This window comes from Ptychodera flava, chromosome 15 (genome assembly GCF_041260155.1).
Source record: "Ptychodera flava strain L36383 chromosome 15, AS_Pfla_20210202, whole genome shotgun sequence".
NCBI classification, from domain to species: domain Eukaryota; kingdom Metazoa; phylum Hemichordata; class Enteropneusta; family Ptychoderidae; genus Ptychodera; species Ptychodera flava.
This window is the reverse complement of record NC_091942.1, coordinates 19,920,859-19,936,452: the sequence shown is the minus strand read 5'-3', so window position 1 is coordinate 19,936,452 and position 15,594 is coordinate 19,920,859. Positions and strand designations below refer to the sequence as shown.

The following is a 15,594-nucleotide window of genomic DNA, read 5'->3' as shown; positions in this document are numbered from 1 at the left end:
CGAACATCTGAAAGTAAAAATCTGGTTTGATTTTGTTTCTTAAAACCCAAATATTTACCTCTTCAACAATTATGAAAAAAAAATGCCGAGGGATCTTAACAAATCGCTAGTTTTTTTGTTTATTTCTATACCCTTAACCAAGGGGGACCAGGTAGGGGTGCCGTCAAGTCGGGGTGGAAAACTGAGGCAAAGTTTTTCAAGGGGAGAGAATGGGAGAGACACGCTGACATGCCATTGTAAGACAAGTATTGAGAAAGCAGGTACATTAAAACGATCCTTTGTCTAGGGGGAGTTGAACCCATTGTTTTAGGCCGTTCTCTGCCACATGGCCTTTTTAACGGCAGTCAGCTTTCTCGCCACACATCACTGATCCCATTAAGAAGAGCTCCACGTCGGATTCCGTGTCCGTCGTCTCTTTAAATCAAATTTCCGCGTTGAATCCGAAATTGCGCTCAGCCGAGATTTGTTCCCATTTCCGTTGTCAATCTATTGACACGGCTGGTCCGGGATGACAGACGTTTCAATCAACACACACTTTTTAACGGACAGTTTTCCACGGTGAAAATTTGCCTGGTTTTTTTTAGATTACGAGCAAAAATAATCCAAAAACAAGGAAAAGGAAAAAAAGAACAAAAAAGGCACGTCATTTATAGAGGTGAGGTCACATAATTAATATTGACTTTGAATCTCACCAGACTGTAAAAATTATGTCAATGCCAAATACTTGTCATTGAATTTGTGATGGTCTTCATGAACTTGTAATGCACCTTTATCTTGCTATTGGTTCTCTGCACCCACGGACTGATGAGCCGAAACTCATCATAATTAATTCCCCCGGGTAACCCGATCGGATGATTTGGGAAATCAACGGGCGATGAGAACTTTTTTTTCACTTTTTTCAATCGTGGCGACTAGCCAGCTTAATAATTTGGATGCTGAACATGCTAAGAAATTTGAAATACTAACCAAAGGTCACCGAAGGTCATTTGTAAACAGGAGACACATTGGAAAGTCAGTGTATCTTTCAGTTCTCGTAAATTCGAGTTTTTTTTAATCGAGATCTCTTAGACATGGTCTTGCCTTGACTTGCTCACAAAACCAGCAAATTGTGTGGAGAAAGTTTTTGAGCCCAGGGGTGTAGGTTTTCATATGCGGTGGACTGGCAACGCTGGGAGACAGAGGAAGAGCGAGGGAGGGTGTTAAAGACAGTGAAGGGCGGAACGAGTTGAATTGAAATAAAACGCTAAAAGTTTGTCTGAAATCAAGCAGATACTTCTGCTAGTATACATCTTCAACAAGTTGACAAAAATACATGGATGTTTGTGTGAAACCTTGAAAATCTTCAGACACTGGACGAATATCAAAAGCCCTTCTTTGAGTGTGTTTAACGTTGACAATTCTCCAGTTTCAAATCTTAAGCGAAAAGATGTCGAATAAATCGTTTCCCTCGTTTATTAACAGTGCATTTATTTTAGCATCATGTCTATTTTGCTTCGGTCGAAGCGCTTACTAAAATATATCGATAATGTTCGTTGTCCTTTTCACTTTTCTTGTTTTCATTTAATAATTTTCGATAACTGAAAGTGCAAAATTGGCTTTTAGCGTTTACAGTCTTTTTAATGCCAGATGTTTATGGGTGTAAATGCCTTGTTATTGTCTCTTCATCAAGCTGTTGTTTGTGTACCCTCCATTGAATATTATAACGAGTCTGCGCACTTTCATTCAGTCTCTGTCTCTGTCTCTGTCTCTCTCTCTCTCTCTCTCTCTCTCAAATCTGTTCAAACAATTAATGTTCGTGTATTTCTCTGTGGGCATAGCAGACTTACCCGACACACCTTTTACAAAAACTTCCTACTTGCTGTGAAATTGCAGCTCCACGCAATACAAAGGTCGCTCATTAGCCCCGGGGTTAATTAGGTCGAGAAGATTGGCTATTGGGAGGGGGTTCGACTGCCTCTCGGCTTCTCAACGTTGCGCCACCGTCCGGCTGAATCGCATGATGGACCATCCTCCCTTTATCAAACTTGGAAATCAGAATTTAACACACTCTTCGGGCGAGACTTTTTTCCCTTAAGTGTGAAAGATTCTCATCTGAACCTGAATCACAGTACACCTCTGCCTGACGTGTGTCTGAGTGTTTGGATACACTGAAATTAACTTAAAGATATAACAGCTCGGAGCCTATTAAGATTCGCATTCAAAAGGGCATGGTGTTTTGACCTTCTGATATGGGATCTCATTCGATAAGCCTCTCTCTGATCGGATATGGGAACAAAAACGATATGGGAGGTGAGAAGAAATGGACACGGCTAGCTGCGCGTTTCATTTAAACCACACTGGTGTTTTATTTCGTTCGATTGGAATGTTCATTGGTCTGGAGGAGAACTTTTAGTCGAGTAAACATTTCGCAACAAATGAACTCCTCCTGGGGGGGGGGGGCAGAGTTTTACTATGTACACGAAGGTAAGAAAGTAAGATACAGTTTATTTTTCCTCCGTTGTGAGAAATCGACCAGTTTCTCCAAGTTTTAAATATCATTGTTAATAAAGACATGTATACACGTGAACTGAAAGATCTTAGTATGCGACAGGGCACAGCTGTTCGTACGTGTTACATTATCTCTTGTGAGATTTCTTTTAATTTTCCCTCATTCGTTCGACTTCGTGGGGCGGGGGAAGGGATTTGAGAGTCGGCGACAGCCTAACACCTTGGCAGAAAATTGACTCCTACTTGGAAAATGAGCCACTAATGGAAAAAATGAAGGGCCCGGATGCTGAAATACGATTTTCATTTCTTCGTTGTCATATTCAATTACACTGTACTCTATCTTCCCCCTGTTCGTGGTTGTACTGCGCCCCAGGCGGGAAAGCTGTGTCCGAGCTCTTCAGGGGAGGGTGGCATTATTTTTTTTTTACTCGTCATAAAATCCTTCAGATATCAGAACTGAAACCACTCTCATGATAGAAAAATATGTCGCCTCTCATACTGACAAGCGACTGCATCAAGAAAAAGGCCTGCTAAACAGCTGGTGCACTGGAATGCACACACCAAAACTCATGACACTGAGAAAACGACATGGTCGTTGTAATTTACATATATTATCATACAATATAAAAAACTCGAATCTTAACTGACACATAAGCTCTCTTTTCTTTAGAAAAGGTATCCAAAAATGCAGAGTTTGTGGGTTTAACATTTCGGAGACAACGATACTGTGATTTGGACGGGAGGTATCTCTTTTCGTATTGTTTGCCTGTAAAATACAGAATTGCTTTTATAAGAAAAAATAAAATAAAATGTGAGTTGTTTTTTTCCACAAGAACACGCACACTGAAAGTGGCACAACAGTTGAAATGTGAAATACAAGCGACAGAGAAAAATTAAACGCTTTTGCGATGACAATACAAACGAAATAGCTGAACACGAGAGAACATTGAACATTTTCTGGGAAGATTGAAAAACCCCCGCCGTCGTTTCTTCTGTGTCATTCAACGTTAGAGCAGCACAAGAATGAAGACACCATAGCAGATAACTATTTCTCGTTTCCATGGTTTGTCTCTGCCGTCGTTTATGAAGTTAAAAAAAAAGAACCAAAAAACATAAAAATATAAATAGCTTTTTAAAAACAAAATATGCGACAAAAGCTCAGCGATCAGATCGCCATGTCGTAGTCGTACAGAAACATTCCGCGTTGTGAAGAATGGTGTGGTTCGTTACCATACGTCAGGTACACGTCATTTTAAAGAGACGCTGTTTAACCTTGAAGACGGATGGGCGATTTGTGTGTTTCGGTCTACTTGTCATCTATTAAAAAGAAAGCTAGGCTCAATAATATTTCATCCCATGTCAGTCTGTTGTATTTTTTTTGCAGTGAGTCAGACATACGTAGTATTCTCTACGTGTTCGTCAGCCTTTACAGGAAATTCGTTAAGATGACCGACCTGGTCTTTCTTCAGTGTCTGTCGGACATAATTTTGAAATAATGTGATTTTTTATGCAGCTTATTTTTGCTATTTGAGACAGTTCTCTTCAAAAAAAAATCTTGGCAATTTTTTTTGTATGCACACGTGGTGATGATTTGAAATAGAAAAAGAGAATATTCATTTAAGTTTCAGTCAGCAAACCGCATTCCTGACGTCATCAAGTTCAGTTTTAATGGCATTTTGGTGTTCCCTGGCTCGGATCCTGAGTGACGCAATGCTGGAACTCTGCCGATCTTCGGACACCGGTGATTCCTGGAACTTGCGCACGGCGAGGGGCGAGCCTCCCGACGGCGGGGCACCCTTGACGACGAACCCTATCGGCTGGGAGATTCCGTAGACCGAGTACAATCCCACGGACACAGACTCGATGGACTTCAGCCGCTGCTGGACTTTCGTCGACGTCATCGGTTTTGTGCCGTTGCGGGGCTGCGAGCTTTTATTCGAATCTGCCGCCAGGATTTCATCAATACTGAAGGGGCTCCTGAACGCCGACTTTTGGTCAGCCGTCGCCGACGAGACTTTGGCGTCTCCCCCGTGGAAGTGTATACTACAGTCCTTCTCACTGTCCTCGAGACTGTTCGTTTTATTTGTTGCACTGTCCTCCGCGTTTCTGTCCAGGTTTTCGTCGTTCGTTGACGATTTGGCCATGTCGGCTTCGCCGTCACTACTGCAGGATACGCTTTGGCTGTCCTCCAGCCTGCTCTGTTCCGACACTTTGAAACCCTGCGGCTGGAGGCTGAGGTGTTTCAAGTCCATGTCTTTGTTGTTTTTGGCGGCTTCCTTCATCGCTTTCATCCTGGCTTTCTCCTCCTGTTTCTTCCTCTTCTTTTCCATTCTTTCCTGCTCTTTTCGTTTCAGCTCGTCTGGGTCGATCGGCACGCCGCTGCACGTCGTCGGATGGGCGTTGTGCGCCGGCCGTCCTGGCCCCTTCTTCGTGTTCTCCCTCTTTCGCCACTTGGCCCGCCGGTTCTGAAACCACACCTGAGGTATAGGTAACAAAAAAGGAAATCGTTATGCGTTAGACTCGCAGCGAGAAACAGAAGGGGGAAAACAAGTGATCACAATCTAAAAATCTATCACTGGACGACCGAAAACCATTACAGAACTCATTTGCATAGTGATTTGAAGTCAATAATTGGCGGACACTCAAAGATAATTTGTTCCAGACATCATTTTCCATTACTTTATACGGCCAATTTCTCATCATAGTTCGAGGCCAAACGGTGATTTGAGGTAACTCATATCGCGCAGGTTTTGATGACAGATTGTTTTTTTTACTTCCAAGATAATTAATTTGATAATTTCAATTTTATGCGTGTCTGTGGCGGTGCAATTTTTCTTTTTTATGCCTCATGACATGGAATCGAGTGATTGCTGGTTGTAAGTCCTGCGAGGCTGTAAAGGGGGCCTCCTTCGGTGGCGGCGTCAGCGTGAGGGGCGAAACAACTCATGAAAATGAACGGTCGAAGCAAACAGCACACGGCGACTATATGAATAACATACACTGCGAGTTTGGCAAAAAAAACGTCGGAAATACAGCTCCAAACTGCCTGGACTAATTTAATCAGACAATTTAATAACTGGCAACCTCATAAATACGCTCATTTCGATGCAAGGGGGCTTCGAGACTGCCTTTGGAGTTCACTGGTGTGGACGAGCGGCTAAGATTTGATAAATTTCTTCGCTGTTTCGCGCCATGACGCCGGGACAGGCTGAATTGATCGTTCATCAGCAGAAACTCTCCCTCAATATTCGGACGACAAATTAAGAAAAAGCGCGATACGCGCTCCTTCACGTCAATGGCCACTTGTTCTGACAAGCGGAATTAAATAGCTGAACAATCGGTTTATCGTCTTAAAATAACGACACCGCCTATGCGGTCTGATTTGGAAAGTCTGGGGGTTAATGTCTATCAGATGAGAATTAAAATAATCCAACACCGTTAACGGTTATCCTGAATGTTATGTCTTCGCTCGGTTGACAAAGCAAAACAAGACACGGTGAAAACTTCGAATTCACCGCAACAAGAACGCGGAGTCGTTTTTTCCTTTATCTTGTTTAACATTAGAGCCGTCTTATTGAAATTAAAAAAAAATGAAAAATAATACACTGTCTGGTATGAATCTGCTGTCTGATTGTTAGTAAGATGAATGTACATTGTATGTTGCCACCATTTCGGTTATGAATTTTCAGAAATATAGAAAAACTACTATGAATAGTCAGCGATCTCACGTCATCAAATACACAACGGTGTTTCTCTTGTCGATTTTTCTGTTGCTTTCAACAACAACAACAACAACAACACTCATCGTGCTTTCAGAATCCTCAGAAGTCGGGGAGACAACATTCAACAATTAATCGGTCTCCCAGTGAAGGAGGGGGTGGGGGTTCATCGTCGAAGGACCATGATAATGATGGTTGCTGTGGTCATACCAGATCACGGGACGCGCGATCCCAAGTAGCGCTCAGTATTGAGTCCGATGTTCATGCGCGCACGTATGTTCAACTTCCCCAGCTCAGGCAGGCCGGGCTTAATTTAATTCCGTGTGTTATTAAGTCCCGGTCGGATTACTTCCAATCTATCCCCACAAAGTTAATTCCGTTTTAATATCGACAATATACATTGAGGAGGCTGACAAAGCCGCATAACCCAATACCCCATATTCATCCGCTACATCCCCCCAGGAGGCGGAGGGAAAAGAAAACACCGTACAACAAGAAAAAAAATGTACTGCAGGAAAAAAAAACAGTTTCTTAGCTCGCATACTTTTTTTTTCAATTCCATTAATTTTTATGACAAGATTGCTGGCTGTTTTGAGGTTGCGAAACCAACAACGATTAGATGCTGTCATTAGCAGAGCAATGCTGATATATCAGAAAGATTTTCAATATTGGCTTTTCGTCGTTTTCATAAAAATTCAATAAATGGCCATTTGAGACGCAAAAAAAGAAGCCTATTGATAGAATATTCTCCAGTTGGTTAGGAAGCACGGGATATGAAGCTATTCTATGCCCACTATTTGATTTAGCCGAGGCTTTGTGTAAACTCCAAGATAAGCAATAAACGAAACATTCTTTTAACACCCTAAATGTAATTTTCGCATTTTAATAAAGACTCTGAGGGTCCATTTTTGGCCAAATTTGGAATTGTAAATGATTTAATACACGAATAATTCTTGCTCGCCGCGCCAAATGAAATTATACGATCTTGCTACGTGAAATCAAACATCGCCACTGAAAGCCAACAAAAGCGACGACGTCGGGCCATTCATAAATACTCATTTGGTTAGCAGCGACAGAGATAAATTGTCACTTTTCGTATTGTGCCGCTATTAATAGCGCGCTGTCTTGTAAACAAACATAGTTTCTAGCATTGTCGCTATTTCCTTTATTGAATTAAACTTAAGCCATAATTGCTATAACGAAACAAAAAAAATGTGGTCCGTGTTTTTTTTTAAACAGGGAACAATAGCTGAGATTAAAAAGCGCAGATTCTCTTGTCGATTTCACCCTTAATAGACCCAATATCGATATACAAACTTTTTTACAGCCGTTGCGTTCAATCCAATATGTTTGATTTCTTTGCAGCACGCGGGGGCGCGCGATAATTTAGACTGACTTGTTAAATTTTGTCATTACAGCGGATCAATCGAAATTTAACGAGTTTCTCCACCCGGGAATGTGTCTCTATGCTAAAGTGGTTCGATGCGGAGTGAGGCCGAGAGCATGGGGGGGGGGGGGGGGGGGGTCGGAGTCGAATATTTTGAACTCGAGCTGGTGGGATGGCAAACGGTACATCATATCTTTGTCTCTGAAAAGATCAAAACAAGGCACACGGGTTTAGTAAAGTCTATGACAACTTTGCATCTATGGAAATTTCTATTCTCCCTCGTGCTTAAACAAAATCCCTGAGAAGTTAAAAGTTAAAAAGTTAATTTGTTTTCGAGGAGTTTCTTTCCACAAGCATGATCCGCTTAAGTCCCGTCCTTACATTTCCTCCTTTCTCTGACCAGAAGTTCCAGACCGTAACCATGGTAACCTGATCGCCGAAACTTTTATTTGGCAGAGAAGCGACCTTCTTCAAAAAAGGGAAGCCATTGAATCAATTTCGACAGTGTTTAATCCCTCTGAGGCTATGCTTGGAAGTGACTTTTTATCCTTCTTGACCTGGGCGCGGAATACGATGCTCTCTCCCCATTTACCTCGTCAATAACATCTGGCCCGCCGCTGACTCCCAAACTTTGATTTAGAAATTAAGTCGTCGACCAATTCTCCTTCAGAAATTAAGCTTTTGTGCGAGCCTAGCACAGCGTGGAGTCACCCTGCACGCTTGGCTGAAGCGGCTGTTGTGTACAGCCAGGCGGTGAAAATACCCGGCGTCCTGAATAAAAGTTGAGAAAATCGTTTGTTTGTCCACTTGTGTAGCTTTTTCAATGACTCTTCCACACCTCCATAATTATAGTTTCATCCAGCTTGTTAATTGAAGTGCATGGGACGCTTCGGCAGCAAATGGGACGAGCCTCTCTCCTAAGACTTCGGTTTTCCTTCTCTCAACAGGAGAAAATATCTAAAATTTACTAAATCAGAGAACTCTTGTGTTTGTTTTAACCCCCATTGCTGAAACCTTTCACGGAGCAAAAAAACACAAGAGGACGGGAGAGTGTTTCTATGCACTTAGTGTAATTGTGGTGAATAGCTTTTTGCTTTCCTTTTTTAATAGAATACCAGCGTGATCGCTGTGACAGTAGCGCTGCTATTCGACAACGGTAGCCCAACTATTCTCTAAATATGTGGCAATTAAGCGGGCCTTTGCGCTTGGCTTGCCAACAAGTAGCCATGCAAAGGGCCGGACCAATTGAGAACAGTTCTCCGGTAGCACCTAGTTGTCTACGCCCGTGTAACCGGCACAATGAGAGGGCCATTACTGGTGGAGACGCGAGTCGCCCCCTTAGCATAGAGCGTTTATTGTGTACCACAATTGAATTTGAAAGAATCTACCAGTCTCGCACTGACACAAAAAAAAGAGGCACGGAGTTCCCGGCCCTTATTGTTTGGCGGTCACCGCAACTTCTTGTCCGTCTGAATTGGCAAACAATTTATATCAACTGTGCCTCTGTTAATATTTTTTTTCCGTGAATCAGCTCAACTGCTTAACTTTGGAAGCGCATCCCCGCGTCTCTCTATGGTCGGTGACCGGCGACCCCAAACACCTATCGACAGTGAATGATTAGCGCACAACGAGTATATACACACGCTCGTTAGGGTTAATTACCATCTGCCTAAACAAAGTGGTATAGTTATCTTTTAAGTGTTTTTTTTTTCGCTCAGCTTTATCCGACAGCGGCCGCCTCTATTCAATGATTTAAAAAAAGTCGTGCTTTGTTGTGTTTGGTGGGGATTTCAGCCTGATCGGTTTCTCTTGATCTCCTCTGAAACTATTTTAGTTTTTTTAAAAGCATTATTTCTAACTTACAGGGGTGGGCATTGCACAAGCTAACAAACACAGCTACGCAACGGGTGGGTTAAAAACCATCTCCAGACTGACATATAGAAAACCTGTTTGTTTTGTCGGTTATTTGTTTGTTTGCATAATTCGCTATCTTGTTTATCCGGCGGTAAATCCACACAATTGATTGCACGGCGTTCGCTTTAATGAATAATCGATACATTTGGGATGCCTCTACGTTCATACCGGTATTTCTGTAGGTAAGTTCGGTTTGCTATGATGCCTCGCATTCCGGGAAAATCAGAGTAACATTTAGTAACCTTGCTTAGCACTGACAAGTGGACAAAAAGGACGATTTTTTTTTTCCTCTTCCAATTTAAACGGGATTATGCTCTTGGTACAGGCGTCACTTTATCATACAAAGCTGTGTGGAGTTCTTGCAACAGCTGTACACGAGAATGGAAATCATTCTTTCACGAGTATTTATGTCAGTATCGCGGATGTTTATTAATATTGTTATTGACTATCACCCCAATTTTTTCCAGTCCAGTGCATCATCCTTGTCTATATCAGACGTGTGATATGTATCTGTTGAAACATTTGGTAGATCAACTTTTTTGTTCTTTCTGTTACAAAACATAATCTCTTTGCTGTTTTTTTTTTCAGAATAAGCTGAAGTCAGGTGACGGAGCAAAAATATTGCTCAAAAAACACAGTATAGCTGATATATTAATTTATATCTCCAAATTAAAAAAATTACCCTCCACTCATCGTGCTTATAGTGTATCGTCATTTTGCCAATGATTGTTAAGTCGTTGGGCGGGCTGATGGCATGACGCTCTGCCGTGCACTGGAAAATGTGCAGTGAACGAAGCGACTTTTTTTTTCTCGCGGTTCAAAAATAAAGGTAACAGCGGCTTCGGACAGTTGTGGCGGGGCGTTTCCTATCAAGTACGTGTCTATAGTCGTGGAGGAGACACTCTTTATCGCTCACATTAGCAGTGTTCTGCTAAACGACATAACTAATTATCGCGGTGGGCAGGGCAATTGTGCCCTTCGTTTCTTCTCTAAACAAGAGTGCAGCTTCCCGGCGTAAATTAATTTGGCTCCCTATGTTTGCCTTGTGTACTCTGTAAACAGTAACGGGACACAGAAAAGAGCACCGCTCCAACTGGACCATGTCTGGAATTCCGAAGTCGCGGACGACAGGAATGCCGACGTGGCCGCGGTCGCGCGGTTCCGGGGTGTTGTGTGTGTGAAAAAAGGGGCTTCACTGTTGTTCACCGGTAGTGCTTCGACAAACAGTTGTAGCCTCTCGGGTTTTTTTTAAAGTATGTGTGTTACTCCTGGGTACAAAATGAGATGAAGGTGCGAATGGGTCTGTCTGGCCAGACAAAAAACCGCCGAAGACGCAAAACGTGGCACCTTTGCGTGTCTGCAACGTCCCGAACGAGGGTGTTCCTCACACGTCAGCGTCTCTTTCGGAGAGAATTCCGTTCCTGATGCAAACTCAATTTTAATTATAATTTGCGCTGACAACTTTCTGAGTCATTCGACGGTTTGCAATCCCTTGTACTGTTGAGGGCTATATGTTGATGTTCTGCCCATGGTCTGCAGCGAAACACGTAATGATTATTCAATTTCTTGAATGGACGCATCACTTCACTACACGTTCCTTCTGGTCTGACACACGTATATAGTCCAACCGACGACAGCCGAAAAAAAAAAATAACGCTGCTTGCCCGCCCAGGGAGGAGCAGAAGAAAAGCGGGTAGCTCTAAATGAGATTCAAAGCAGTTTCACCTTTCACTCAAACGTCACGATCGTTAAGCGGGCCGAAGCGAAAGAGAAGTGGCAACACTGGCCTTAGATGAGACCCCCATTCGCCGTCGTCGTTTGATTTACCATGTTTCCCTGGCCCATACAAAGGGTTTTACTGTGGCCGAGAGAAAGGGGACACCGGGCCTGAAAAGAAGCGACAATTATGGCCGCAGGTTGTCCAATTATGTTTAATTATCTCTATACCACACATAGTGTGGGGCGAGACGCAGCCATCGAAGAACCTTCCGTATGTATTTACTTGCCCATACAAGAAAGGAGTATTAAGAGGGCCACGACATTGGAAGGAACAATTCCCCGGGCAGACAGGGGAATAACAACATGGGGAATTCCGCGGAGCAAAATACAAACCATCACCCGGACAATCAGAACTGCCATCTCGTTGTTGGGTTCAAGGGATTTCGTCGCAAAGTTGATTTCAACAGGACGCACATAAGCAGTTTTTTTTTTTATTTCATGTTGACAAGAATAGTAAACACTCGTGGATCATTCGGGTTGGGAAAAAGGGGGGGGGGGTTCCGCTGACAACAGAACGCGATGTGAGAATATTGTATCCAGAGATGGAGGCCGAGAAGCGGAGAGAATGTTTTTGATGGCTTCTGAACGAAATGTTTTGGGCAAAGTTAGTCAAAGGGGTTGAATGTCTCGCCCGCAGCAACTAGCTCGGTATTTAATTGATATTTGTGCAAGTGTTGCAAATGTGAAAGCGAGCCTTTGTGCCTCGTGTTTTTCGGGCTGTGTTTTTGCACCAGCATCGGAGTATGGCCCCGTCAAAAGATTTAACAGCGGTGTGTACACAACCCCGCCGGTGTAGGTTTCAAGGCTGCCGCCGCCGGCTAAGAACTATATATTATGCGTCAGGGGGTAACAAAGCTGGGGGAGGCTTCGACATTTGCAGGGAGGATACTGGGAGGGCATAGGGGGACGATGGCTTCCTCGCATGTGGCGGGGACACGAAATCTATCGGCGACAGACAAGTCGCGTTGTCATTGCAGTCGGCAAAGGTATCAGTTACTTGGATTTCCCCAGTTATACCAAGCGTACAACATCACTGCACACACCAAATGTTACTTTCGTTGCCTCTGTACACACCGCTGGTTGAAACATAAGACGTATGCTTTCTCACGAACATCAAACAACGCGCGTTTGCGGAATCAAAAAGTTAATGCAGACTTTTCATCAAACGACCAATTGCTTAGGTAATTTCCATCACTCGAAAATAGAATGAAAAGTATTTAATATAGCGTTATCGTGTTTTTCTTTCTCCTTTTTTTTATCGTGTACCGACCTGGACTCGAGACTCGACCAAATCAAGCTTCATCGCCAATGCCTCGCGAGTAAAAATATCCGGGTAGTGACTCTCGTTGAACGCTTTCTCCAGTTCCTCCAGTTGCCATCCGTTGAAATTGGTCCGTGTCCGTCGACGCTTTCCGGTGCTCGTCTCTTTGTTGTCATGTTCCGTGTCGGTGCCTTGAGTAAATAGATGAGAAACATTAAAATTAGAAATTTTCAATTTATCCGCCCGATCTCTCCAGCGTCAGTCATGCTGAACCAAGGGGCAAAAAAAACCCGGAGCAATGCGAGCGGAGCGGTGGATATCGCTCTATGGAGTGTTTGTGTTTGACTGCGGTGTCGACGCTGAGAGAGAACAATTTGTCACCGCTCTGGCTTTGAATTATGTTCCAAGATGACAGCTATAGAGTGACTTTAAAAGTCTGTAAAAAGTGTCCAATTGATAGCAATAAAACCACGAGTAAATTGCCAATATTTATCATTCTTAAGAGTCATATTTGAAAAGGAGCGAAAATCTATATAATGCGATAGTTATTTGGTTGTGAGTTGTCCGTCGTGACTGTTGGATTTATGGCCTGTTCACGTCTCGCAATATAGTGTGGTGTGTAGTTTCTCTATCCGTTGGAATGTCGAGAGAATATTTGACTGAGTTACCTCCCACGCTAGGAAAAAAAAGGACATCACAAATGTACATATTTCGCCAGCTCGGTGTGGTATTTCTACCTCGTGTTTTCTCTCCCCTCTCAGCGCGCCGTGTACCGACTCGTTTTCGCAGCAAACTACGATGGCGGCTGTGTTTGTTCTTCACATCCGCGAGACAAAGGGACAAAAAACACCCCCCGAAACGTCTCGAAATCAATTTTGCGACCGATCGGTGTAAACGCAGGCGCATATGATCGAAGGTGCTTTTGTTGTTGGCTTTTCCCCCATTGAAAGCAATATATACAGATGGGCACGAGGAGTGGGCCGAAATCCTTTAAAAAATACGCAGAGTGCCTCTCTCGTTTACACAGGGCATAACGTATAACAAACCAGCGAAGTGGGTTGTTTTTGTAACGTTGCAATTCTATGTAAACGCTGGCCCTATTGATAGTTGCAGGGTAGAAACCAATTTGAAGAGGCCCGTCTTTTTTCTTGTTGTTGTGATACTCATCTTTAAAATAATATTGATGATTTGATCAATGTGAAGAAAACAGTACTGTAAATTACATTATTTAAACCAAAATAGTTGTCTAAGAAATCTTAAACTCGTTTATAACTATCGACATAATATCAATGCAGTTAAAAATTATAAACTCAAACGTGATGTCTATTTTGTGATATTAAGAATACAGAATCACTGTTTCGCTGTTTCCGGAAACCCGGGGCGCTATGCACAAATATTGGCTCGAAGAATTAAACTAAATTTCAAATGTTTTGTTTGTAAATAAGGCGATATTTTATACTAATATTACTTTTTTTGGCTGTACATTTAATTTGTTCACACGAGTTGATGTTTTTTTTGCGGAGTTGAAGAAGAATGAAATAGCGAGTCGGTGTGCAAAGGGGAGCGGATATTTTCTCACCGTCGCGCAGACAGGCTTTACGATCTGTCACTAATATCAAAAACAATATCACACCTTAACGAGCGTTGTATAAATATTATGTGCGTTAAATGGCAAATTTGGCGAACGCGCGACTGCACGCAAGAAATGACAATTCAACGCCAACATTGACGATGTTTCTGGATAAAATAAAATGACTCAAGAACGTGAAACGTTTTTCACCCGCCTAAAATTGTAGAGAGAGAGTTTGCATCCGTGTGTGTTCCCAAGAAGAGATTAATTTTTACTGCAGTTAACTAGAACGTAAGGGAAGGATGCATAGTTCACGTTTGGTTCATCTGTCAGAGACGAAAGAGAGTTGTAGACGGGTGTTTTGGACTCGTCATTCAACGGATCGTTGACGAACAAGCCAGTTCTTGTCAGCGCCTTTTCCGCCAAGAACACGGCCGATTATTTTGTCTTTCCTCTGTTATCATGGAGGGTGTACCATCCCTAGGGGGTTAGGTCTTCAGAGGAAAAAATAGATCTGCCCGGCCGGGTGAACTTGTCACTGCACGGATAGAAACATGCTGACAAGCGCCCGGTCTTGCTCTCTTGTGAGAGAGTTCACTACTGAAAGAGGAGTCTGTTGTTGTTGTTAGTTTTTTTTCGTTTCTTTTTTTTTGTCTACTTACTTGGTGATTGCAGGTTCGGGTGGTTGTGGCTGGCAGTCGTGGATGTGGTCGTTGTGATCATTGGTCCGTTGGTAGCGCTGCTCAGCGTGGTGCTGCTGAGGATCCCGTCGATCGAGAAAGGTACGGGGTTGGCGAGGCCGTGCAGCGACGGGAAGTCGAAGGCATGCGCGGCCCGGTGCAGCCCCATCGTGCCGCTGTACGGGAAGCTGCCCAGCGCGCCGAACGCGCGACCAAAGTGCTGGTCGAGCAGCCGAGAGTCCATCATCATCGCCGCGGATAAAAAATATTATTGTCCCCTGAAGTGGGCTGCTTATCGTAGCGTAGGACAGTAAAAGTGACGGGAAGCTCTTGGTAGACTTGTTGGATGAAAGAACACAGTCTTCGCAGGGGGTCCCTGGGACAACCCTTTCTCTGAGAACGCCAACCAATGAGAATTCCCTTTTCAATCGCCGTGACGTCTGCGCGGGTCACTATTAGCGTTAGTTCAGATCATTGCCAACTGTAGTACCATAGTACACCTTGGATCTCCTTGAAGTGCAATAGTTCTCTTGCGTCTTTCACAGATGGAAAGAAGTCGAAAAGGAAAGGTGAAAAAGCAGACTTTGAAAAATATTCTTGACAACATTTTGTTGAGAGGACAAAGCTAGCAACCGTTAAAAATTGTGCCGCGGTGCCAGAACCGGAGTCACTGGAACTCTGGCCAAAGAAAATGTGTAATTGGTTGTGTCGCCTGCTTGCCCGTCTGAGAGACGTCGTTCTGTGTTACAATTGCTCTTTGACAAACACCTTAACTTGTCCAATACCAAAGAAACAAT

The 15,594-nt window shown here is 43.3% G+C and overlaps 1 protein-coding gene across 1 annotated transcript; it reads right to left on the bottom strand.

Annotated features, from left to right (window-relative positions):
• Window positions 1–3,078: 3,078 nt before the first annotated feature.
• On the bottom strand, window positions 3,079–15,151 carry LOC139151457 (homeobox protein unc-4 homolog). Its single transcript, XM_070724282.1, has 3 exons — window positions 14,780–15,151; window positions 12,557–12,738; window positions 3,079–4,964 (listed from the first exon to the last, which is right to left on the bottom strand). Exons 1-3 carry the CDS (start codon window positions 15,045–15,047, stop codon window positions 4,116–4,118), a joined length of 1,299 nt encoding a protein of 432 aa, XP_070580383.1. The 5' UTR covers window positions 15,048–15,151; the 3' UTR covers window positions 3,079–4,115.
• Window positions 15,152–15,594: the final 443 nt, after the last annotated feature.